Source organism: Ascidiella aspersa, chromosome 3 (assembly GCF_963924565.1).
Source record: "Ascidiella aspersa chromosome 3, kaAscAspe10.2, whole genome shotgun sequence".
NCBI lineage: Eukaryota > Metazoa > Chordata > Ascidiacea > Phlebobranchia > Ascidiidae > Ascidiella > Ascidiella aspersa.
The window spans coordinates 19,654,946-19,678,566 of NC_139449.1; the positions used below are offsets into that span (position 1 = coordinate 19,654,946).

General features: G+C 33.7%; 2 protein-coding genes and 1 non-coding gene across 3 annotated transcripts; 1 reads left to right on the forward strand and 2 right to left on the reverse strand.

Annotated features, from left to right (window-relative positions):
* Positions 1 to 1,001: 1,001 nt before the first annotated feature.
* On the reverse strand, positions 1,002 to 12,334 carry LOC146160640 (AN1-type zinc finger protein 5-like). Its single transcript, XM_083386137.1, has 7 exons — positions 10,412 to 12,334; positions 7,218 to 7,367; positions 6,800 to 6,842; positions 3,924 to 4,004; positions 3,689 to 3,782; positions 3,200 to 3,308; positions 1,002 to 1,966 (listed from the first exon to the last, which is right to left on the reverse strand). The coding sequence occupies exons 2-7, from the start codon at positions 7,360 to 7,362 to the stop codon at positions 1,818 to 1,820; spliced, it is 621 nt and encodes a 206-aa protein (XP_083242263.1). The 5' UTR covers positions 7,363 to 7,367; positions 10,412 to 12,334; the 3' UTR covers positions 1,002 to 1,817.
* Positions 12,335 to 17,730: 5,396 nt separating this feature from the next.
* LOC146160641 (U4 spliceosomal RNA) lies at positions 17,731 to 17,865 on the forward strand. The gene has a single exon (XR_014494756.1). It is a non-coding gene; the product is annotated as a U4 spliceosomal RNA (small nuclear RNA).
* Positions 17,866 to 18,545: 680 nt separating this feature from the next.
* Positions 18,546 to 23,354, reverse strand: LOC146160642 (2-amino-3-ketobutyrate coenzyme A ligase, mitochondrial-like). Its single transcript, XM_083383715.1, has 8 exons — positions 23,065 to 23,354; positions 22,224 to 22,368; positions 21,850 to 21,985; positions 21,311 to 21,597; positions 21,165 to 21,247; positions 20,861 to 21,032; positions 20,656 to 20,777; positions 18,546 to 19,907 (listed from the first exon to the last, which is right to left on the reverse strand). The coding sequence occupies exons 1-8, from the start codon at positions 23,246 to 23,248 to the stop codon at positions 19,756 to 19,758; spliced, it is 1,281 nt and encodes a 426-aa protein (XP_083239841.1). The 5' UTR covers positions 23,249 to 23,354; the 3' UTR covers positions 18,546 to 19,755.
* Between the last annotated feature and the right edge of the window lie 267 nt (positions 23,355 to 23,621).

Sequence of the window (23,621 nt, forward strand, 5' to 3'; positions counted from 1 at the left end):
GACAAAATACAGCAACAACCTTCTCACTAAATTTGTGTGAATGTTTAGCTTATTAATTTATTCTATTGTTGAAACTTGGTGTTTTTTATTCAACGTTATTGGGCCAACGCCATTTTTTATTAATTTAGCGGGCCATGAGCAAAAAAAGGTTGAAAACAACTGGATTAACATATGTCCACAAATTTTAGCAATGAAATCTGCGTCGCAAAACAACATTAAAGATTAGCAAGTCGTGTAGCTTAGTTAGAGGGCACTAATGACATCTCAAAAATTGACAACCAGGCCACTCAGCGCAAAAAAAAACGCATAAAATTTGATGTCAAGTTACTTTACACACATATATAGGTTTTGTAGAAGAATAGGTCGGTATGACTTTTTGTAATGAGCGCTAGGATTGGGCTTCGATTTGGTTAGGTCTCGATCCATAACCCTTTTAACAATAGCAGTGGCCACTATCACAAAAAGTCATTATAAAGCAATGGTTCTCAAACTGAGGTCCGTGGACCCCTTGGCGTACGTAAACTAGTTCCAGGGGTCCATTAGGGCCTAATTCGAATATTGGTGTATATTTAAACAGTAATTTATATTTTAAAGAAAAGTGTTGAATTAAAAATAAAACGTTTCTGCACTGAATTTATGTCGACTCTTTTACATTTTTAGACCGGAAACAGCCGATTTCTAAAGTCTATTTCTATTGTGACGTCACCTATAAAATTCCTTGCCTAACTTGTCCAGGCGAAGTAAAAACAATTTTAGGGGTCCGCGGCAAAAAAACTTAAGAACACCTGTTACAAAGTATTACTGTCAAATGTTTGCTGCGAAAATGTAAACAGAATCGTAGCGGTAATGTTAAAAAATATGCTTGTCTCTTGCATATTCCAACAAATACTTATACTGCGTATCATATATTAAAATAACTTTTAATCTTCTTTAAACACCAGGACAGTTTTTGCGACTCGCCTAACCAGAAATGGTAACCAAATAGAACTGCACACGGCACCAAAGCTATTCTACATTTATTGTATTCAGCATCTTCATAAACACGCTTGCTGTACATGCAGGTATGATGTCACAATGGGCACATGTTTCATCTCGAAAAGAGGAGGTCCATCATGGAAACTGAGAATTGGGAAGTGTTTTGTACACTCAATACCATGCCAATAGTGTATAAATTAAAGTAGGCAATCAAATGGTTGATTTTTCCATGACATCCAACCACTATCACATGTATGAGAGTAGCCTCGTGTGTGGAATATGGATATTAGTTTTTTAAAGAATAATATCTGTACATACAGAAAACAAAGAATACATAAAACACACAAGCAAATAACTAAGATCATTTTCCTAGGTGACAACGAACGGTCATGCAAAAGAACAGAAGAAAAGCAGTTTTTTCAGCTGCACGAAAAAGGGACAAAAGAAAATGCGTTTAAAAAGGACTGGGTCTCTTTCATACATGTTTTTGTTTTCCCTACTACCCATTTGGTACACCAGGCAAAACAACAATAAAAAGAACAGATAAGGTTAAAATCACATTCCACCGCACACTGTATAATAATAGTAAGAGTGCGGCCACAGAAAAAAAGTCACGGTTTTTTAGCAACCGATGATACAGCCTCGTAAGACACTAAAATAAATAACACAGGAATCAGAAAATTCGCATTAGACAAAACGTTTCGCAATCAAGGGGGATACAAGTAGCAAAAATTAGCATATTGGTAAGAAGGGTGTCATAAGATTTTTATTTCGCTTGTTGTCGATTCAGCAAATTATGAAGTAAGAAATGTGAAAAAGAAAAAATGTGGAAACAACAGTCTTTATATCTTGTTGATTTTTTCACCCACAATTACAGGATTCTCTTTGCGGATTTTGGCCTGGCCATCAGCTTTGTAGTCAAACTCGCAACTGTGTTGATCTGAGTATCGGTGAAGGCCACAGAAAATTTTGCCGCAACGGCAGTTAAAACCTAAAAAAACATACATATATTATACCACCTATTACATATGTTATTCTCATTTTTTACATAATGTAGTTCACGTATAACGAATAATATTTGTTACCAGTGAAGTGCGGTGACGGTCCTAGATGGTGAGGCACTAATTTTTTCAAGCCACGCTTTTCTTTAACAATCACAAAAACGGTATCGTACTAATAAAGATAAAAAAATTAGCGGCATGCTTTTGTGGGGCGCAGCCACAATGAAAAAATGTTTATAGAATGTTTAATGTTTACATTCTTTCATTGTGGCTGCGCCCCACACTTTCACGTTTATTACAAACTTGAAAATAAGAAACAGGGAAAGTATAAAAGACGATATTTTTAAAGCACAGCCACCGGTAGCGTAGCCAGCCAAAAATTTAGGAAGGTGGGGTTTGGGCAAAAAGTTTAAACTTTTGTTGTTTAGCTTTTGCCATTGTATGAACTGCGTATCGAACACAAATAAATACGCTAGCAAACCGTTTCGAGAAGCAACTTACTGAGTTTTAGCGCAATACTAAAAAATCATTCAGAGAGCAAAAACAAAATGACTAAAAAGTAAAACTACATCAATAAGTAGCCTATAGCGAATTTAATAATAACTAAATCGTTTATGACGTAACAGTGCATGACAATTGAAGTTCTGGCATGCCTGTGATCGACTTTTGTGGTACTGCAAAACAAATATTATTTAGAGTACACAATATTTATAAATTTTTAGGGGTCATGGCCTCTGTGGCCCCCTGGCTGAGCCTATGACAGTCACATCCACTCTATTTTTTACCAATCTCTTTGAAAGTTGCGTGTTATTTTTTTGTCCAGTCGTCTGATGCAAACCTTTTAAATGGGAAACAGATTTGCCTTTATTTATGACTCTAACTTTAGATTGATTGAAAGTGTAAATTTTCCTTCATTTTAGTTAAATTTTATATAAAAAAACAATCCTTTACACTGCAAGAAGTCAATGTAGAAATTTTTCATAGCTGGGACGTCACATTTGAGGCACGAAATAATAACGCTTTAGGTATAGAAGTGTAAAATTTGCGGGAGAAGGAGTATGGACTAGAGGAATTCATTCAAATTAAAGCATCCAAAAACATGCATTGTGTACTGTACTTTAGCAAATAATATATATTCTGTGATAAACATCTCTTTAACTGCCTCGCCTGCCTCCCCTCACTGCCTCGCCTGCCTCCCCTGACCGCACGTCCCTGTTTGTTACCTGTTAGGCCGAGGCGTTTTCGGCACTGTGAACAGCGGTTCTTCTTGGGTTTTGAAGGCGAGGCCTGACTATCATCAAGTGATGTACCTGCTTCATCAAAGCTGGAGTTCTGCATGTGAAAAATATGGAAGTCGTATTAGGCTGGGATTGTGTAAAGAAGCAGCCATAACCTTTTGTTGTAATGTTACAGCAAACAGCACATAGCGTAGAAATTACTAATTACTTGGTACGTCAAGCAATTTGGTGTAAAAAATATCCTACCTACAAACTAACCTAGACTCCTACAATTCGACACAATATACAAGGACAGAAAAATATTCGTCACAATTTTCTTGTGAGAGAACACCCATGGCTTGATTAAATCACTAGTCTGCCTTATCCATGCTAACAGTAGCCTGTTTGACGTTATCGGTAAAATGAAACACAAATATTTCTCTCATAATATGTTTGAATTAAAAATGAAAACTTTAGCTTAATTAAAAAACTCACTTTTGAGGAAGGCGAGGTAAGAGAGGTGTTGGGGTTTGTTGCAGAAGGAATGGCAATTGGAGAACTTGTTGCGTTCAAGCTTTCTTTAGCTGGGCTGTAAACAAATATGCTATATAAAATTATACTGAAAAGTTAGAAAATACACATTTAAAAGTCTAACAGCTTTAAAAAAAACTTTTTGCGGAGGCTGACAAGATTCTAAAAAGTATACAACCGTACCATGTCTAGTTCTTACCTAATAGTGGTGGACACAGGAACATCACTGGTTGCTAGGGAAGCCATTGCACTGGCCACTTCACTGCGATTAGTTAAGTTGCTAAACGAAAACAGATGAGTAAATAAAAACATCCAGAAAATAACAGTTCTTTGTAAAAAAGGGAAAAATGGAATAATATTTCTCAATATTTAAAACATAGTGTTCACCTTCTTAACACATTTCTGAACATGTTTGCAATAACAACATGAATGCTGAATATAGGGTGCTTTGAGCATTTTTTTTGGCTAGCAGAGCATTTTAACTTGTTCACCACCTTTATGCAGTTTTCAGCAGGATGACAATTCTGTGCTTGTTTTTAAGATCAGTGCTTATTTTTGAACACAGTGTCAAAGGAAATAATAATGTGCTTATTTCTATCACATGCTTTTTATATGTGTCTACTTCAAAGCATTGCGGAATGCTGGCACTTGGTGACTATGTTGGCCAAAAAATCATGCAAAAAAAATAAATTGGTTTAAAAAACCTAATTTATATATAAATATATAATATATACATTTATATAATTATTTTTAATATTTTTTTCACAAAAAACCTGTTGTTTTTACACATATTCAACCTTATATATTTTGAAAGCATATATGCAGTAACATTCCTCACTACAATTCGCAGGAATTGATTTCCTTTAATATCTTACGAGCCTTGCGCGCTTGTGGTGAAAAGTCCTACGCATTTAATACTTAAACAAACAATCAAAACGGTCTCAGTGAGTTGGAAATAGTTATTTTGCTGAGCATCTGATTTGTTTAATAATACCTCACAGCCTCAGAAGAGATTTGTGCCATGAAAATCACATAACAAAGCCCACTAAACAATAATTGTTTAGAAAGACCAATTAAAGTACCTACAACATGCCAAGGCCGTAACCTCCTAGAACAGACCTGGGCAACATAAGGCCCGCGGGCTGGATCCGGCCCGCGGCTTATTTTTCTTAAAATACATAGGCTAAGCGAAATCAAGCACAAGCTGACGAATCTAGTCAAGACCCAGTCAAATTTGATTTTTTAGCCTGTTTTAAATACTAAAACGGAACTTGTTTTTGAATCTCTTCTGTCTTTCTTGTATATATTCGGCAACTTTACAGACAAATAGCGTCCTCTGCACTGTGCCACTCTCCAACAAAAGTTTGGCAAATTTAACCTAATATTTACATATTTTTTGCGTGTCGAAAGTCTTCCGTCTTTAAAATATAAACAAAAAGGTTCCCAAATTGAGCCACTTGGCTCCCCTAGGGAGGAATGTTTTAGTTTGGGGAGGAAAATGGTTCCAGGGGGGATTAGGGGCAGAAAAATGCATAGAAAAATAAGTTCTTTAATAGGTTATATGAAATAAAAAGGCTTTTTTGAGTGTAATGATGGGTACTGTAGAGGTCTATTATGCCCATATTAATCTAAGTTTATTGTTTCTTCACAGTTACATCAATTTAAGAAATATACACCAATGCAGGCATTTTTATATAGGTATAAAAATCAATACCATCATACTTTTAAAAAACCTTGACTTTTAGACGATTAGCACTTTTTTGTTACAAGTCTTGGCATTTGGCACAGATGTGTCTAATATAAGAGTTTTACATAATTTTTTATATTTGTCGACTCTTTTTAGGCTTGATTGGGGTTTGATTTTTTTTTGTCACTGATTTTTTGTAAGGGTACACCAAAGTAATAAATAAAAAAGGAAGAATAATTTGTGTTTCATGCTGGGGAGGAATTTACTGTATTTGGGCTTGTAAGGGAGGAACATGAAAACAATTTTGAGAACCACTGCTTGAGTGTTTATGATATAACAGTAGCTGGAACTGTTTTATGAATTGCTGTCTGCTCAAAGGCGCTATGGCGACTATAAATCCTATAGCAGGTTGTGCTGTGTGACTTCTCTACAAAGCACAAATTCTTTTATGTGTCTCATGTGCCATGTTTACTTAAATTATTAAGCTTATGTTTACTTAAATTAAAGCCAATCAAACCAATGCAATTGTTTTGCATGTCCTACAATTAGACTGGATATGAGTATTATTTAAAACTGTAAACGTAATGTAAAATGTTCAAACAAGTTAAACAAGAAAATAAGAGCAAATAAGAACAAAAAGTAAAAAAATGCTGTAGGACTTTTTATTGTTTCTAGGATTTTATTTGTAGCATCTAAATTTAACATTTAAAATGTTAAGTACAATCTATAACTGTTTAACGTAAGATTTAAGAATTGGATGAAATATTAGAAAGTAACAAGCTTACACAAATTATGTAAGGCAAATACATTTGTTACACTTAAACATATTTTGAAAAAGTAAAAGGGATTAACCTAGTTGTTTAACAAACAGCCTGGAGTTACAGAGTGTGGGCAGGCTGTCAGCATCATTAGAATGGGATCAAGGGCCATAATTAACAAGGGAACACAAGCTGTAAAAGGTAGCAAGGAATGTCCAAAAGTTCACATTTTGTTGTGATACTGATTCTTAAAATTAAACAACAGCTGTCCATCTGATTGCTGTATTTTGTATGGTAAATTTTATAGCCAAATAATTCAAATGAAGATGCTTGATTTTGGGAAACTTAGTTCACTTTTTAGGATAAAAACCAACATTGTTATTGCAACTCATGACTGAAATGACTAAATCAGTTTGATATAAAATTGCCACTGACCCACACTAGTATCATAAGTTCCTATACAACCAATTGTTAGCAGGTATTCCATCGTGACAATAAGACATCCTACAAGCTATCCTAACATAACCTGGCGTAGGTACTACATAACTAAAGTTGACCTTGACCTGGCTTTTTAGGTCACTTAACTAGAAACTCTATTTTTATAACTTTTTTTAATAAATTTACTTGTACCTTTTTGCTATGTCCATAGGCTTGCTTGCAACATGGGATAGACCTGTTAAAAACAAAAATACAAACCGTTTTAAAAGCTGAAAATTATGTATATTTATTTTAACATAACTAATAATAGTTTAAAAATAATATCTATAGCTTAAAAATAATATCTGTGACAATAATATCTGCAGCTTTTAAAGGGTAATATGTCCTTACTAATGTTATTACTAAGAAAGATCAGAATAAAAAAGACGAAAACTTGACTAGGTGGATTTTAACTCTGATTACAGTACTTTTAACACTATATCTAATGTATAAACTCTGTGTAAAGTGAACTTGGTACCAACCAAAAACATGAATTTAGATACAGTTCGACATTTAGATACAATTTAAAAATTAGGTATTATACAATATTTTATTAGTAAGAATCACTAACCTGGCGATTTTCGACCAGAGTTATTTGTTTTCTGCACAGTATCTTTATAACATATTGAACACATGCCATCTGTTTTTGGACTGCCATAAAATCCACACCCATTCCTGCAGAGGGTCGCTTGGCTTGACTGACTTGGACCCTCCATTTCTTCTACACAATAATGTAATGGATTTAATTTGCCAAAATTATACAGCTTGCTTTATAGGGATATCTAAGTTAATGACCATTAAATAAACTGTTACACAATCACATCATAGTGACATATAAGTTGGCTATATTACCCCATACTTTTAAACAAATAAAAACCAACATTGCTAAGGGTAAGTATGCCAACAGCATGTCAAATTTAATATTCTTTTAAAACTTTAAAACAAAATCCTATTTGTTAAAAACAGTCATTAAAATTACCAAAAAATAACTTTTTTAGGGCAGTGTCTTAGAAACTAAGGCCAAAGGTATCTTTGCAGATGGTTCAGCTTATAACTAATAAAGACCAATACAAACAAAAGATTGGGTTTATAGAAATGGAAAGTCAACTAGGACATAATGGAAGTGGTAGAAGCAAGTCAAAATGACTTGGAGAAAAATTAGAGCCTTCAACTGCTAGATTCAAAAATACTGCATAACAATAACATTTCAAGACTAATGAGCTTGTGAATACCAAATGTTTTCACAAACTGTGTATAGTGTTATAGTTATGTCTGTTTCCGCAGCAAACAGCAAAGGAATTAAATTTATTTTAATTTTGTTTTTGATAAGCATGATTTTAAGTTAGTTGCCTGCTTACAGAGCCTTTAGACAAGACTAATATTTTTGGGGGATTGCAATTTTTTTCATTGATGCAGCCACCTTCAACAAAGAAATAATGGTTGACTCAATAATTGTTTTGCCAATTTTAGTGTTTTTTTAGACCTTTGGCTTTATTAAACTTGGATTAATCAAAACAATTTTACACAATGATCACATCACAAACAATAGGTGAAGTATGTAGAAGTATTTTTTGTTTTATTTTTTAAAGGATAAATTAATTATATATAATGAATAAAATATAAAATGAAGGCAAAAGCTTTAAAGGTTATTTAACACTGTTGTACTTTTGCATACAAAGCTTAAGGGTGGTTATTCACCTTTTTGTAGGGAAGTGTTAATATTGGTTTACACTTAAAATAATAAGTATTTAATTTTGTTGTTTTATATTATGCTTATTATCAATAATAATATTATCATTATACATACATATGGACAGTCAAATCTTGTTATTTTTGTCAGTCGGAGTAGATGTACAGGGGGGTTTAATAAATGTAATAAATTAACCCGTAACTTAGACTGGTCAACAGCAAATTTTAAACGGAGATGTGATAGATTGATTCTTGAAGTGTTGATTCTAAAAACGCCCTAACTTTTTTTTCTAGCTTACCAGGTTTTTAAATTATTCTCATTTCAATTTTTACAATGTATTACTGTTTTATTAATATGGGCAAATTGCGCACTGTGACATGATCCTAATATAGAATGCCATTTTATCTGTTTTTTACTGATATGTCTAAAAAAACAATATAGAAAATATATTTTATCAATGATTTTTGCAATTAAGTTGTTAATTTCCAGATGTAAAAACAGCATTTCAAGCTGAGTATTTCATGTTTCAACAAGTTCTCGTAGCACTATAGCAGAAAAAATCAAAATGAATAAATGTTCGTTAATGCCAGATTTTAAACCGTAATGTGGTTACACATTATTTTCAAATTTGAGTGACAAGCAATGAATCACTTCAGATATCATTAAGTTGGACAACTGTACTTAAGCTGTTAGATTAAGCAAGGAGAACTATACCACATAATGCCCCAATGAATGTTGTACTTCCTCCTCAAGAAAGCCTTAAGTTTTCCCTGATAAAGTTGAAGATTGAATGAGGTTAATAAGAACAAACAAATTCAAAACCTATTCTGTTAACCAGACAGATTTAAACAGCCTTACTGTAGATGCGTGTTTTAAATAAAAAAAAAAGTGTAGTATTAAGACACAATGGAAAAATAAAAAGTAGACAACCTACAGTATATGGTCTCCTTTTTGCTATACAACAGCTGTGCTACCAACTGCATTACTAAATTAAGAGATTTATAAGCCTATAAGAGAACCATAAGTGGCTGATATTGCAAACGTTACGCCTGTTAGAAAATTTTCTTACTCAAGGAATAGAAAATTGTAGTTCTATATTTGGCATTTCACTACAAAAAGTTTTCATTACTAAGAATGCAAATGGTAAAACAGTGGAATTACGTGCTTGGCTGGCACTTGGTGACTCTGTGCTAACTTTTTAGAAAATGCAAATTGCATTATTTTCTGGTCGGTGTTGATGATCTGCTTAGCTTAGCATCTACAGTAGATGGGTTGCATGTCCCTCAAAGTGCATTTTCAGTAAAAAAAATTTTCCACAAAACCGGTCTATGTATTACAGCTGTGAGTTCTTTTAATGCTTTTTTTCGGAAAATTTAAATTTGACAATATTTCAGAATTGTGATGTGCTAGAGAAAAACTAAAGGTGTCTTCGAAATCAGCTTGAGGAATACATCTAAGATAAAATACACACAATCTCATTTAAAAAAAAAGTTAAAATTTGTTGGGGAGGCTAACCTTTGGTTTCCATTCACCATTTTTTTTATCTAGATATAGATGTGCACAACACAAACTTATACCCCCTCCTCAAAAACTATGTTAATTTGTTTAGTAAGTTATGCATATCCTGTGTTTTCACTTTTGAACTACTGAACTGTGAAACTAAATCATTTACGCTTCAATTCTAATAATCCAGTTTTTCGGATTTTATTGGTATAGATTTAGTCTATTATTTTAAATACAACTTGTTTGCAGAAAACAATGTATACAAAAATGGTCTAACATAATGCATTTGGTGAGCTTGATTCCCCTATTAAACCTGCTAAACTAGTACGGTTAAGTTTTCATACCTTACAGCATACAGGTTTCACAACAGGTACCAAGTAAAAGAAATCACACAGAAGCAAACATGGGTATAAAAAATCAAATAAATAACCTTTGAAAATTCTTTTTTTTTTGCCTAAATTAAGACTGCTCTTGGGTAACAGATGTGGTATTCGTGGCGTGCAAAGGCATGTCACAGTGTGAAGGATTGTGACAAGTCTGGACAAAATGTCAAGATGAAAATTTACACTTACCTTTAACGTGCAAACAGAAGCGGGGTTCTTGGCTTACGTTTGTTAAAGAGCAACTACAGACTAACAGATTTTAATAATATGCCTAACTTCAGCGTCAGAAAATATTATTCACTGAAATACATTACAGCACATTTTTGGCAAAACTAATAAATATAAAAGAAAAACTGGAAGATCCATGTGAACCAATTTGAATACTTGCAAATAGGAATCATAAAACACCTGCTTTGGATTTAGATTGAAGCCATAAAATTTATATTACAACTTTCTAAAACATTTTCTTTTTCTTTCAACTATAAATTTAATGATAATTTGCAATGCTTCTGTTGAAAAACACAACCTCACAACATTATAAAAGTTACCTAATCTTAAAGTAATTTTTTTGTTCACAAGCTATGTTGGCGAAGATATTTCATTTTAAATAAATTACTTCTCAGCTGGTAGTGAATGTAGTGCCATTTGTTTGGGTCAGTACAAAACAGAGCGGAATATAAAAATACCTTGGCGGGGTCAAAGAGCAAGCTTTGTACTAACAAACTAAGTTAATTTAAATCAAAAGGAGGTTGACCATGGGAGTTGAAATTCTTTCAAAGGTTGTGGTTAAATAGCCACTTCCTTTATGTTATGAAAGAGGCTATTAACCAGGCAACCTGTTAACGAATTTTGGAGTCTGCTAACAAATCTATTTTTCGGTAAACGGCTATAGAACTAGTTTGCAACTAAGAAGTACAGTACTTTATATTACTACGCCTTAGCTGAAAAACATATCTTCGATATGTATTTAGCTTTTGTCAAACTTTACAGAACCGAAACCTTAGTTCCGTTTGGTGCCACTGGCGCTCAGTACTTATGCCTTTATGTAAACCTTTGACAAATATATAATAGCTGGCCTGTGTGCATAGAATTGTACAACTTGACACTTTATGGCACATAAATACAAAAAATACAAAACTATGAGAATCAATTTTATGATAACTAAACCACCCTAACCTAAACGCAAACCTGCACCTTGATAAATTTGCATTAATCTTATAATAATTTGGACACTGCGGATTACACCTAAAACTCGGGTCGGCATCAATAGTAACACCCAATAGGCATAATAAAACCTAAATTTTTTTAAGTATGACCAAACCTGTCGGAATAAGTCAAAAACTCATAAAAAATACAACCTAAATAAGTTCAGCTAAAAAAATTAAGAACGTATGGAATGATCGGCCTAAAAAGATAGTTTTGTTATCGACATTAAGACGCTCTGGTTTGAATGGCGCCGCTGTTTTGGCAACTTTCTGTTTGCTCCTGTTTCGGGTGTGTAGAACACGAGGTAAAAATTTGAGTTATGGTTCGGGTGGGTTTGGTTTGTGATGAAGTCAAGTGGGTTTGTCTATTTTCTGGGCGTTTTAGTCTTATTCTGATGGTTAATGTTACATTTCGATTTAGACTATATTCCAGACATTAGATATATATATTCGCCGCATTCCAAACTGTGTTTTATTCCTGAATTATTTTCTTCTAATTTCTGTCTTATTTCTGGAGTGTATCATCCAAGTAAAGCATTGTTACATTACACAATATTGGCCGCTTCTTCGTAGAAAGTTATGTACGTAGAAATGAACCAAAAAAAAAACGGTCTACAAATACAGCATACCGCAACGCATGTTGTTTGAGTTAGGGGCGGGTAAGCGACTGGGTGAGGGTGGGTCAAGTGGTATTATTAAATAATAAACATAATAACACTTTGACCCACTATTTTTTTGTTCTTTTTTACATAACTTTCTATGTACAAAATTTAATAAATGTCCAATATTGTTATATAGGAACAGCGGAATAAATCTAAAAAATAGAACAAAATTTGAAATATTTAATTGGCGCTGGTCTAGAATCCTACCACAACGTTGAAATGATTATTAAGCAATGCATAATATGTGGGTTAGGGTGTCGGTTAGTGTTTGGGTGTGGGTAGGTCAAGTAATATTGTTTAACACTATTACTGGACTCACCCAAACCCAAACGCTAACCGGCACCCTAACCAAAATAATGTTCGTTGTGGTAGGATTCTAGACGAGCGCCATTTAATTTAATGGTATTAAGCCATACTATGTCTGATCTTGAAAATGCTAACACGTACCCTAACCTGAACAATATGCATTAAACCAGTGTCAAAAAAAACTATATACACTACAATCAAACGATTAAATCAGCGAAGTGAAAGAGTTTTTGATTGTTATTTCCCAACAATTTACTGAATCGAAACTGGCACTACTGTAACTGTGTCTGCAAAATAAAGTACAATGTATAAGCTGTACAGTAAATTTGCACTAACACAGTAAACCCCTTTAGCAATAAATTGTACTACAATTTTGCAGATCCGGTTACAGTATTGCATAATTTTTTTTAGGTTTGGCAAACAAGCAAGATAAGCAAGTAGCCTCTTTCTTATTTTATAGCCTGATAAATTATACTAGTCAAAAGAATATTTTTTCAACTTTTTTATTTGATAAGAAAAAATTGTATTTTTATTTACAATAAGTCATTTAACAACTTGTGTACAATAAGTATAGTTAGTATAAGTATCAAACTGATGAATGATACAGTAATTATTGTACAGTAGACATTTTTTTAAAAGTAAAGGGGTCTGGCATTATTTCGAAAAGCATAAGGGATTAAGGTAAAGAGTTTTCAGAACCACTGGTCATTCCAACACAGATAATTTTAATTGTAACAAAGTAATTTTATGGAATTTTTAACCAGACACAAACCAAACCAAATGCCTGACTAGGGAATAACCGAAGTTCTGTTTGTTTCTTATACTGCTAAAACCACTTCTGTATAATTTAAACCTGATTTAACATCTTTGTCTATATTCCATTTTGAATAAATGATTGGTTAGTCAACAAAAGCCGTTCAACTGTTTTCACACTAAAACCTAATTAACACTTATCAAAGTGTTACAAAGAAAAATTTGCCTGATATCTCTTCTGACAACTAAAATTTTTTTCGAGATTTAAACTTCTTTTTTTCAGGACTTTACCTAACTAAATAATAACAAACCAATAAGAGAAAATCATATTATTTCTTAAAAAGTAACTTCGAACATCGTTCCTTTGTTAGAACGACTGGTTGACCCAGCCTATCCGTCGCAGTGTCCCGTGACGTCACAATGCATACGAAGCGTCACACAGCGTCAATTTATCACAATCACCCAGCCGCATATAATTGTAATTTTGTCTCAAGTTTACCCATAAAAGAGCTAAACTTGATAAAGTATTCAGCTTAAATATTTATAAAATTGTGTAGAATTTTCAGTACCTTTCATTTCCTCGAATTTTTTAAAGGTTGTTGGAAAACCGAAATCGATATAAAATATTTTCTAACTGGACAGAGCTGTTCGAGTACAATACGTCATGAATGTCGGTACGCAAAGTAAATTCTCCTTATAAGAAGTTGACGCAACGTCGTTGCGTGTCTGGCTGAATACGCAAACTGTGTCGATCATGGGTTTATGACTAATTTCGTGTATCAATTACGTAATAATGACGGTTATTCTAACATACATACGAACTGCCTGGGGTTATTATCATCTTAAAAATATATTTTATTATTTATAACAAAAATATCCTCAGCGAATAATATTGCTGGCCAGACAATATAATACAATAATTATTAAAAATATTAATGAAGGGAGTTAAAATAGTGTAAAACCAAGATTGTTGTTGGTATAATGTCAAATAAGATAAATGTTCGGTTTGATTGGCACTCAGGCTTTTCAGTGTTGCGAAAAAATATAAGCTAAGGAGAAAAACTGATACAGAGAAAATATGAAGATTTTTAAGTACTGTAGCCTAAGTGAAAAATCTTTTGTTAGATTTGTTTTGGAAAGTTTTCAAAAGTTTATTGACAAGACAACTTCTATTTGTGCTTACTGTGCATATGTGAGATTGTTTTTATTACCCAGTTACGATGAAAAGCGTTTTCGTTACGAATACGACCACTCAGCACTGAAAACAAATTACGGCCCGAGGCAAGTCGCAGCAGTAGCGTTTTTCCCAGTTACAACCATCATTTCTTTAAAGCTGACACACGGAAACTATAAATAGCAAAGAAACGAGAGCTACGGTACCACAATGTTACGGTAGGAAAAATTATGATGCGTGGAGACCATTACTAACTGCCAGTGTTGTGACTTAAGTCAATGACTTGAATTCAGTACACTTAGTTACTGTTTTCAGGGGGGACTTGACTTGAAGTCACTTGGAAAAAAAACTTGACTTGACTTAAGCCTTTAAGACAAACTACGTGACGTGACTGTTTTTTAGATAACAGACTTGGGTTAAAATTAAGTGCATTTATTAAACACTTTTTTATAAAATTGGGTTATTTTTTCTGCACATAAAACAGTTTGCTTGCTATATGTTGCGTTTATGTCATTTGGATTTGTTACTTGAGTTATTGCTCATAACCAGGGGAGTTTACCAGTTTCAATAGTATAAAGTTGAATTATTATGACAAGGACTTGGTTTGAAGTTGACTTGCTCTAATTATGACTTGACTGGGACTTGACTTGAGCAACCAATGACTTGGAATGGAAATTGACTTGCATTTTATTCGAAAATACTTGACTTCAAGTCGATATTTTAAGAATACTTTGAATGGGACTTAAGTCATTTCAAAATGTTTTGTTTACAACACTGCGAACAGCTTTGACAATAGTTAGTTTACTGTTGTATAACCGGGTTCACCAATAGGCATATTGGTTAAATGCGGGGTGGCAGGGTGGAAGGGTGGCAGCGGAATGTCTATATTTAGCTGTGAATTTTTGGGACTGGCCTGACCGCGCAAGGCGACCAAAAAACACACACCTCGTAAATATATCCTGACCTCTGTTTAATGCAGCCAATTGAGGTGAACACACAAAGGTTATGCCTCACATTTTTTGACTTTAACCTTACGAAAAGGCAATAAGTTTTCGCGCTTCGCGTAAATCTTGTTTCACTTTAAAATATTTTTCTTTTGAGTGAGTCTGCTCAAACCAAATGGCCGTGCTTATGAAAACTATAAGTGAAAACTATTTATAGCGTGTAATTCTCTAAAATAAAAGTTTCTCCGAATCAATATATAAATATATTTTTCTGTCTTTTATGATAAAAATATGAAACAAGAGTATACAACATATGTGCATCTTTTATTTTGTGTGTGCGCAATGCGTCACGTTTCCTCGTAAATTAAAAGGTTTACCAATTTGAACCAGACGAACGCTTTTTTTTCGCGCTTTGCACGTTGACACATTTTTAGTATAAATAAGACTTATTTTCAATTGCACAAATATTTAGGTCCGACCCTGATTAGGAGTGCTTAAAAGTCACACGTTTCTATAACAAAATTGTTAGTTGAAATTATTACGACCCGCCGAGAACTTGCTATGTTTGGTTTGGCCCGCGACTAGCTAAAGGTTTCCATCCCTGTCTTAGTACGACAAGTTATTGCCCCCCCCGACCCATGAAATTAATTTAACGCAAATAACGATAACAGAAATATTCGCCAAAATATTTAAAACGACCTTTTATGTAAGTAATGACCCTCAGCCAACAGGTAGCTTAATTTAGCCGTAGCGATGCTGGCTTTGCGACAGTTGTACGTACCCCCGCCTGCTTCGCGTGTAGTGGGGTTTTCTCTCGTGCGCTTTACGCCCCCGACGTTCGACTCGTCAGATGATGATCGCTTCATGACTATCTGTTTCTTTAGGTCACGTCATCAGCCTACAAAACGTCGTAGTCATATCTTCTTTAGCTTTTTGTCCCTATTAAGCATCGTGATGTCCGACGATTGAGTAAATCAGTATCGCCAAAATTACTGTTTTATTAATGATAGATTTAACTTTACATATTTGTTGTAATTCTACAAACTAGCAATTTTTACGCTACTTCAGTACATTAAACTAATATATTATTTTGCTATTAAAAACTAAAATAACAGATTCAACAAAGAAATTTCACCTATCGCTGGATTTTTTTAACAAATCAGTTGCTTTAGCATGTCCTGTTAGTTGTAGTTTAATTCAATCCACTATATCAACCGTTGTTCCAAAAATATTTGCTATGAACAATACTTATAATATTAAACCTAGGCTATATTTTTCAAAAATTTCGACATCGCAAAGAATGAATTTCAGAAAATCGCGCGACTCACTATTTTAGTGGCATCAGTAATATACTACAGAAAAAAAACTTACGTAGGCTAACAAGCAATTAAAAGACCTATAATAAAAAAATAGGTTTATTTGTAAAAATTTGAATTTTGGTCTTGACCGTTACCTCAAGTATGTAGTTCGTTTTTATTTAGATCGTTGTTTTTGATAAACCTGGTTCGCAAATGGGGTCAAATTATTTTACAGGTTTTCACACTAATTCCTAAACCATAAATAAAAAACAACTTACCTAAGCTTTAAGTTCACCTTTCTGGCCAGCATGTCCTGAACCGCACAATTTCGATAAACCACTGTTATTTTATTTTATTTATACTCTCAGTCACTGTTACATCATATATCACAAACATTAGGTATTGTTACGCATTATAGGTAATACAGGTTATGTCAAATTAGGCCTATAACAAGAAGGCTTACAGAATACGGACAGCGCAGGGTTGTCAGCGCTAGGTTTTTCTACCTAGATCTAGGTTCTTCGGAGTTTATCTAGGTTTTTTAAGTATTTTTTCTTTAAAATAAAAAAAGTCTAGTTTTTTTTATAAATAAATGTTTTACAATAGCTTTGAATCTGGAATAATTATAATATTAGTTATTAAAGGACATGTAAAAATAAGTGACAACACCAAGTAAAAATTGTATTTCACAGCTGTAAAAACTCGTACTAAATATCAATATTGCCCGCACTCTACAGTTCATTTTTGAAGGTAGTTCCAGGGTTGCCAGTTGAGGAATAAAGTCAAGTTTTCAAAACGACTTTTATTTTCTTTAGCGACGGTTTTTAAAAGCTAGCAGTATTTTAGAAGTGTTTTTTGTGAAATATTTAACTATTTGCCTTATGTTTATCTCTCACCAAAGATACTCTATAAAACATTAAAGCTGGTAATCCTACGAATACGAACAGCCTAAGAACTACATTAAAATATAAATTCGCGATCTTTGTTTTTTATTTGAATTTTTGTTTTTTATTAAAACCAATTTGAATCGCGATTGCCACCCAGTGACCGCTAGATCATAACAGTAGGTGTCTCTAGGGTCCGTAGTTGTTAACGTTTACGAAGGTTTGAGCAAAACAACCCCGCGACAGGTTCTGATACACACTGTAAGATTATTCAACAGCTATGACTTTGCGCAGTGGCGATATCGTAGTTGATGAGGTTTATCCGAGGCGCGATTATTGCTAGTTGAAAACTATACCCAATTTAAAAAAAATGTCCGCTAAATATATATTTAGATTAACTTTTAACCCGAAAAACGTACTTATAATGACAGGAATTAACAAATAGGCAAAATGTTTTGTTCGCGCCGTACGACATATTAACACAATACAACCGTTGCTCTTTATTATTCAAGTTTACCCCGACCAAACGCACTGTTTTAGTGCGTTTGTATGAAAATTTACCGTGTTTTACGTTTGGCTCACCACATTGAGGTTAATGACCCTGTGAACAACCCAGATCTTAAGTTGATAAACGTTTAAACCTAAGGCTAAATATTTTTGCAAGGGTGAACAAACAAAAATAATAGTGTGAAAGCTTTTTTGATAAGGCGCCAGCCTATGGTCAGATACAGAAAACGTGCAACACAACAACTGTGAATCAGGCGGGCCTCGGATTTTTTTGCACTTAAAGACGTGTTTAATTGCATTTAAGGAGGCAGTAAATTGTTTTTTCGAGTCCACACCTCGTCATCCATGCTACTAATGAAAAGTGTAGTAAACCTACTTTGAAGGAACGCGATACTTTGGTGGTTAAACTAATTTAGTGTTTGTTAACCCTTTAAAGTCCTGGCGAGCAAAGAAAGCGCGATTTTTTTTAAATTTCTTGTAAGTTTTTATTACATTTCCAAAAATACTAAAATGTTATAAAATATATATTTAATAATTTTGAATACGTTTTCCGTTTGTCCGACGCACTTGTCAGCCTTCCACGCCCAACGGTAAAGAAGCGCTGTTAAATCGTTTAAAAGACAGCATCAAAGCGCAAACAAACCGAAAGTACAAAGATCATTCGCGCGAAGCGCAACACTTTTTCGCACTTAATGTAAAATGGACTCGTGTCTATAGTTTGTCAAATAGGGCCGTAGGTTGCCGATCCCTGCTCTAATAGCTCTCACCATTATCGTCGATTGGGAGCATTTACGCTGTCATACAAGCTAGTAAATGAACTGTTTAGTCACACAAGCAAGTAAATAGCACTGTTACGTCACATCAGTAAACACATAGAAATCAATCAAGTTTCACGCCCTAGTACAATGTATAATAAGTTAATCACTAATGAATGCGTACCAGTCCTTTGCTAATGAATTAAAATTCCCAAGATATGGAACGGATATCCCCAGATCCCAAGGTCTAGGCTGAAATCCCAAGATCTTGGGAAAAATCCCAAGGAGTGGCAGCCCTATAATAACCCTGTGGACTGTGGCCTCTGGTCGTCGTTGAGGTACGTAAAGCAGATCAGAAGCGATCATAAAGTAAGCTTTTTGTACAATTATTTAGGTGTTGAATTGATTTGAAGCGAAACATATTTCAACTTAGTTAGATTTAATTTTTATTTTCTTTAGGATTTATTTTTGTATGAAGGTTTTCTTCATTCTAGATTTTATCTGAAGTTTAGAACCAATTGTCTGAACCAACGTTACTACTTTTTTGTAACAATTTATCCGAAGCGTGAAATATAGTATTATTAAAAGGAGCCTAGCAACATTACATAAAGTAAGACTAATTATTCCGCATATAACATTCGTGTGTTTTTTTGTTTTTTTTTGTGCATACAGAATGAATTGCTACGAATAAGCACAGCTTGTCGTATAGTTCAAAACAATACAAAATTTTGTTTTACGTGTGATATATGGCCTAACAAAAACCGTCGGTATCTATAAACAATGCAGTTAAAGCAATATTTTACGCAAAACCGTACGAACGATTTTTTAGAAACAGGTAAAATGGCTAATAAACACAAAACACTTGCAATTTGCATATAATAAAACAGAAAGGTCAAATTAACCGTAATTATTACTCTTTTACAAAAGTTTCATCACCGTGTTTATAGTGGATTATGCAAAGACAACAGCAAATGTAAATCCGAAAAAATGTTTTTGCGAGTGTAAAGGCATATTTTTAAATTTGTATAAAGAAAAAAACTCTTAATCAACCAATAACTTTGTGCGACCTTCCGACTTGAATAAAGGCGTCGATGGCTCTGTCCACGTCAGCAACGCTGTGTGAAGCCGATATTTGCACACGGATTCGCGACTTGCCCACCGGTACCACCGGGAAACTGAATCCGATCACGTAAATACCTGGGTGTACAAATGTTCGCCATTGTGTTTAACATTTCTGGTTACAAAAGTATTGGATATCATTGCAATACAATATCGAATTGCGTCCTTTTTACAAACCAATTGATATAAACGACATTTCCAAAAAAGTAGTTTTAACCGAAGCGGCGATACAGCTTTATGAAGAATTGATTTGCATTTCAAACATTTTCGTCAATTGGTTTTAATACTGCTAAGATGGGACACTGTAGTGAGTGTTTCTTAAAGTTTTTCAGTTTCATCCATGCCATTTAAATGCTGCATTTCATTCACACAAATGCAAAATCGATATGACCGTTACAACTGTCAATGTGTGTGATAGGCATACGCAACATATTCACAAATAATGATGTTTGTTAGATTTGTTTAATTTGTTCAAGTTTGTAAATTGGTACAAAGAGGAATTTAAAAAATAAAGATTACCCCTTTTTCACCACCCCGATTGTCATTTAGAAAATTTTCTCACCCTGGGGTAAACCAATTAACAGTATAAGAAATACTGCCGAATGATACCGGCACCGTATATAGATTTTTTGGTCATGGTAAGCGATCCTATTTGGAAAGGTATTTTATTTTTGTTTATTTTATATCAGAAAAAAAATATTTTATCGGAAAGTTTTGAAAAAATATATATACATTTTTTTGTTACATAAAACGGCAACTCGTTGCAAAATTGATCTGAAATGAAAATAAATTTTATGCTCAAACGCGTTAACGATTAAAAACTTACCCAATTTTAGCAAGTCGTTAGACATTTCTGAAGCAAGTTTAGCATCACCCAACATAACGGGACAGATTGGATGGTTATCTCCCGAAATTTTGAATCCGGCTTCAGTCATACGGCTTCTAAATCTTTTAAAAAAAATGTCTGAAGTTAACTTTGTAAACAGTGAACTTAACGTCAATATTTGTTTTGGCTCTTAGGCTAAAAATACCTTTCGGTTTTCATTTTAATATCTTCAACTAGCGGACTTCCTTTCATTAAGAGATCAAAAACTTTACTTGCACATGCCACAACTGGTGGTGGCAAGCTGTTGGAGAAAAGATAAGGTCGCGATCTGTTTCTTAACAGATCAATAATAGGTTTGGGACCAGTGGTGTAACCACCTAAACAAACGAAAACGTTTTATAAACAAGTTTAGTCTGATATATCCACAAAAACATGGCCTTTTATAACTATCTGATTAAATATATAAACGTTTATTTGGTTCTCAAACGCCAAAATCTGTCAAAAGCTACCTGCTGCACCACCTAGGGCTTTGCCTAGCGTGGAGTTGATAATTGCCACACGACTTTGCTCACCCAGTAGTTCATCTGTACCTCTTAAAATATATATTTAGTATATTATGTTTTACTTCCACAAAACTTTTTTTTGATTGTAATACCTTCCAGTTTTTCCTAAAAATCCGGTGGCATGACATTCGTCAATAAAAACGACCGCATCGTATTTCTCGGCAAGATTACATATGTCTTTTAATGGAGCAACATCACCATCCATTGAAAATACCCCATCGGTTACTATGAGCCGATGTCGAAACTTTTGCGCATCCTTCAATTTTTCTTCAAGGTCAACGATGTCGAGATGCTTATATCGATATTTGTTAGCTTTGCAAAGACGAATACCGTCGATTATAGAAGCATGGTTTAATTCATCGGATAAAATTGCATCTTCCTAAATTAAATGCAGTAGTTTAGTCGTATTGCATTTATATTACTATCAACCTTTTTTATATTTTTAATTGTTGGTATTTTTATTTGTTGGTAGCATGAATTAAAAGTTAATAAAAAATGTTTTTTAGATTCATGAATCGAATGTCGGAGTTATATTGTATCTGATAAGTGTTAAAACAATTTTAATTTTCTTTTTTTTACATTGTTAGCCTCTGTTTTTAAGTATACAGTTTTTTTTGTTTTGAATGCACACCTGTGAAAGAATTGTTTCGAAAATTCCTGCATTGGCATCAAAGCAACTAGCATATAGGATTGAATCTTCTCTGCCGTGAAAAGTGGAAATTTTCTGCTCAAGATCCTTGTGGATGGATTGTGTGCCGCAAATGAAACTATTTGCAAATAGAAGTAAACATTAGATTTTATCCATACTAAGCATTGGATATTCTTTGACACACAAAACATAGCGTAGAATATTTAAATATAATATTAAAATCTATGTTTTAGATACAACAAAAATTGTTAAAAATCATCCATTATTAGGTAAATATTTCAGCCCATTATGGCTTCATTTAAATATTTATCTGCTTTAGAGTAAGGCACCAAACCTAACAAATTTTGGATTTATACCGAACTGAACTTAATCCAGCGCCATATAGATCTAACGAGTTTTTGCCAGCCTCAACGACTTCTGGATGACTCGATAAACCGAGGTAGTTGTTGGCACAAAAGTTAAGAATATCAGAATCTTGACTCTGGACCTTTATGTGAGGACCTGAAAAAGTATTTTAGCAAAAGTTGAAATTTCTGACAAAATAAACGTTTTTTATCCCAGGACATAAATCGTTTTTAAGTTGTTTACCCCTCATACAGAAAGTTGTATTTCATTCACCAAAATGCAAAACCAACATGACGGCAATGGTCATGTGATTACGCAGTAGGCATGAGGACCATCTTGTTGCAAGGATTTTTGTGAAATTAGCAGTGTTGTTGCAGGATTAAATTCATTGCATTTAGCCTACAATTCACGGTGATGTTTTTTTTAGATTGGTGCAAGTTTGTTTTTTGAGATTGGTGCAAGTTTAGCAAAGCGTACAAAACACTATAAAATAAATAATTTAGCTCTAACATTAAAGTGTTATTTATCTATTTTTATGCTCGTAAAACAATTTGCTTGCTATAGGGCGCTATATGTTGTTTTTATAAACGAGTTTACCAATTTCAAAAGTTTAACGTTTTTTTTGTATGTCAGTGACTTGACTTAAATTTGACTTGTTCTAATAATAACTTGACTGTGACGACTTGACTTGCGCAAAAGATGATTTGGATTGGACGGACTTGTTATTTTTTGTCAAAATGGTTGACTTGGACTTAATTAGATATTTTTCAAAAGACTTGACGGGACTACTTTAAAATGACGTGTTTACAGTAGGTATATATACTCTTAACTATAAAGTCCGACGTAAAACACCTTGTTTTGTTGTAATAACTCTTTCATGTTTCCACAACCCAGCGTCTGAGATAGATTTTAATTCAGAATTGACTCTGGTTAACAAAGTGTTAACAGCCTTATTTGATGTACTGGTACTGGCGTGGAGACATCTTCTTGACAAAACTCCACTGAAAGCAATTTTTCCTGCAGTTTGTCCAATCATCTTGGCCAACAAATATAAGACCTGTACAAAACTAACTGCTTAATCTAAATTTTTAATGTGTAAAATATCTTTTAACATTCAACAATCTGCTTGGGCAATGAAAAGAGCCAATATTAAAATCTCGTTAAAAGAAAACCTAGTTGATACAAAAAAGCATGTAACCTGCGATACTGCTTGTGAATTTTTGCCTTTACGATTAGTTACGTTCGATTTTAAGGCATTATTGTAGCTCACTATACACCAGTTTGGCTTGTCGCCCGAGGCCACCAATACGCCTTCTCAGAGACAACAATCAGGTATCTCGTCTTACAAACATGTACACACAATAGCCACGCCTCTATTATCGCTGAAGAAAAATGGTATTTCATATCAG

Bases quoted from the DNA above. Each gene is read 5' to 3' on its own strand.
- LOC146160642 (XM_083383715.1), bottom strand. From the start codon at position 23,248: ATGATTGGACAAACTGCAGGAAAAATTGCTTTCAGTGGAGTTTTGTCA. The intron at 21,598-21,849 runs GTGTGCATTCAA...CATTTAATTTAG, and splicing joins TCGAAACAATTCTTTCACAG to GAAGATGCAATTTTATCCGA. The intron at 21,248-21,310 runs GTATTACAATCA...ATATATTTTAAG, and splicing joins TTTTTAGGAAAAACTGGAAG to AGGTACAGATGAACTACTGG.
- LOC146160640 (XM_083386137.1), bottom strand. From the start codon at position 7,362: ATGGAGGGTCCAAGTCAGTCAAGCCAAGCGACCCTCTGCAGGAATGGG. The intron at 3,309-3,688 runs GTGAGTTTTTTA...TTTCACATGCAG, and splicing joins TTACCTCGCCTTCCTCAAAA to AACTCCAGCTTTGATGAAGC. The intron at 1,967-3,199 runs GTAACAAACAGG...ATGTTTTTTTAG, and splicing joins AAAACGCCTCGGCCTAACAG to GTTTTAACTGCCGTTGCGGC.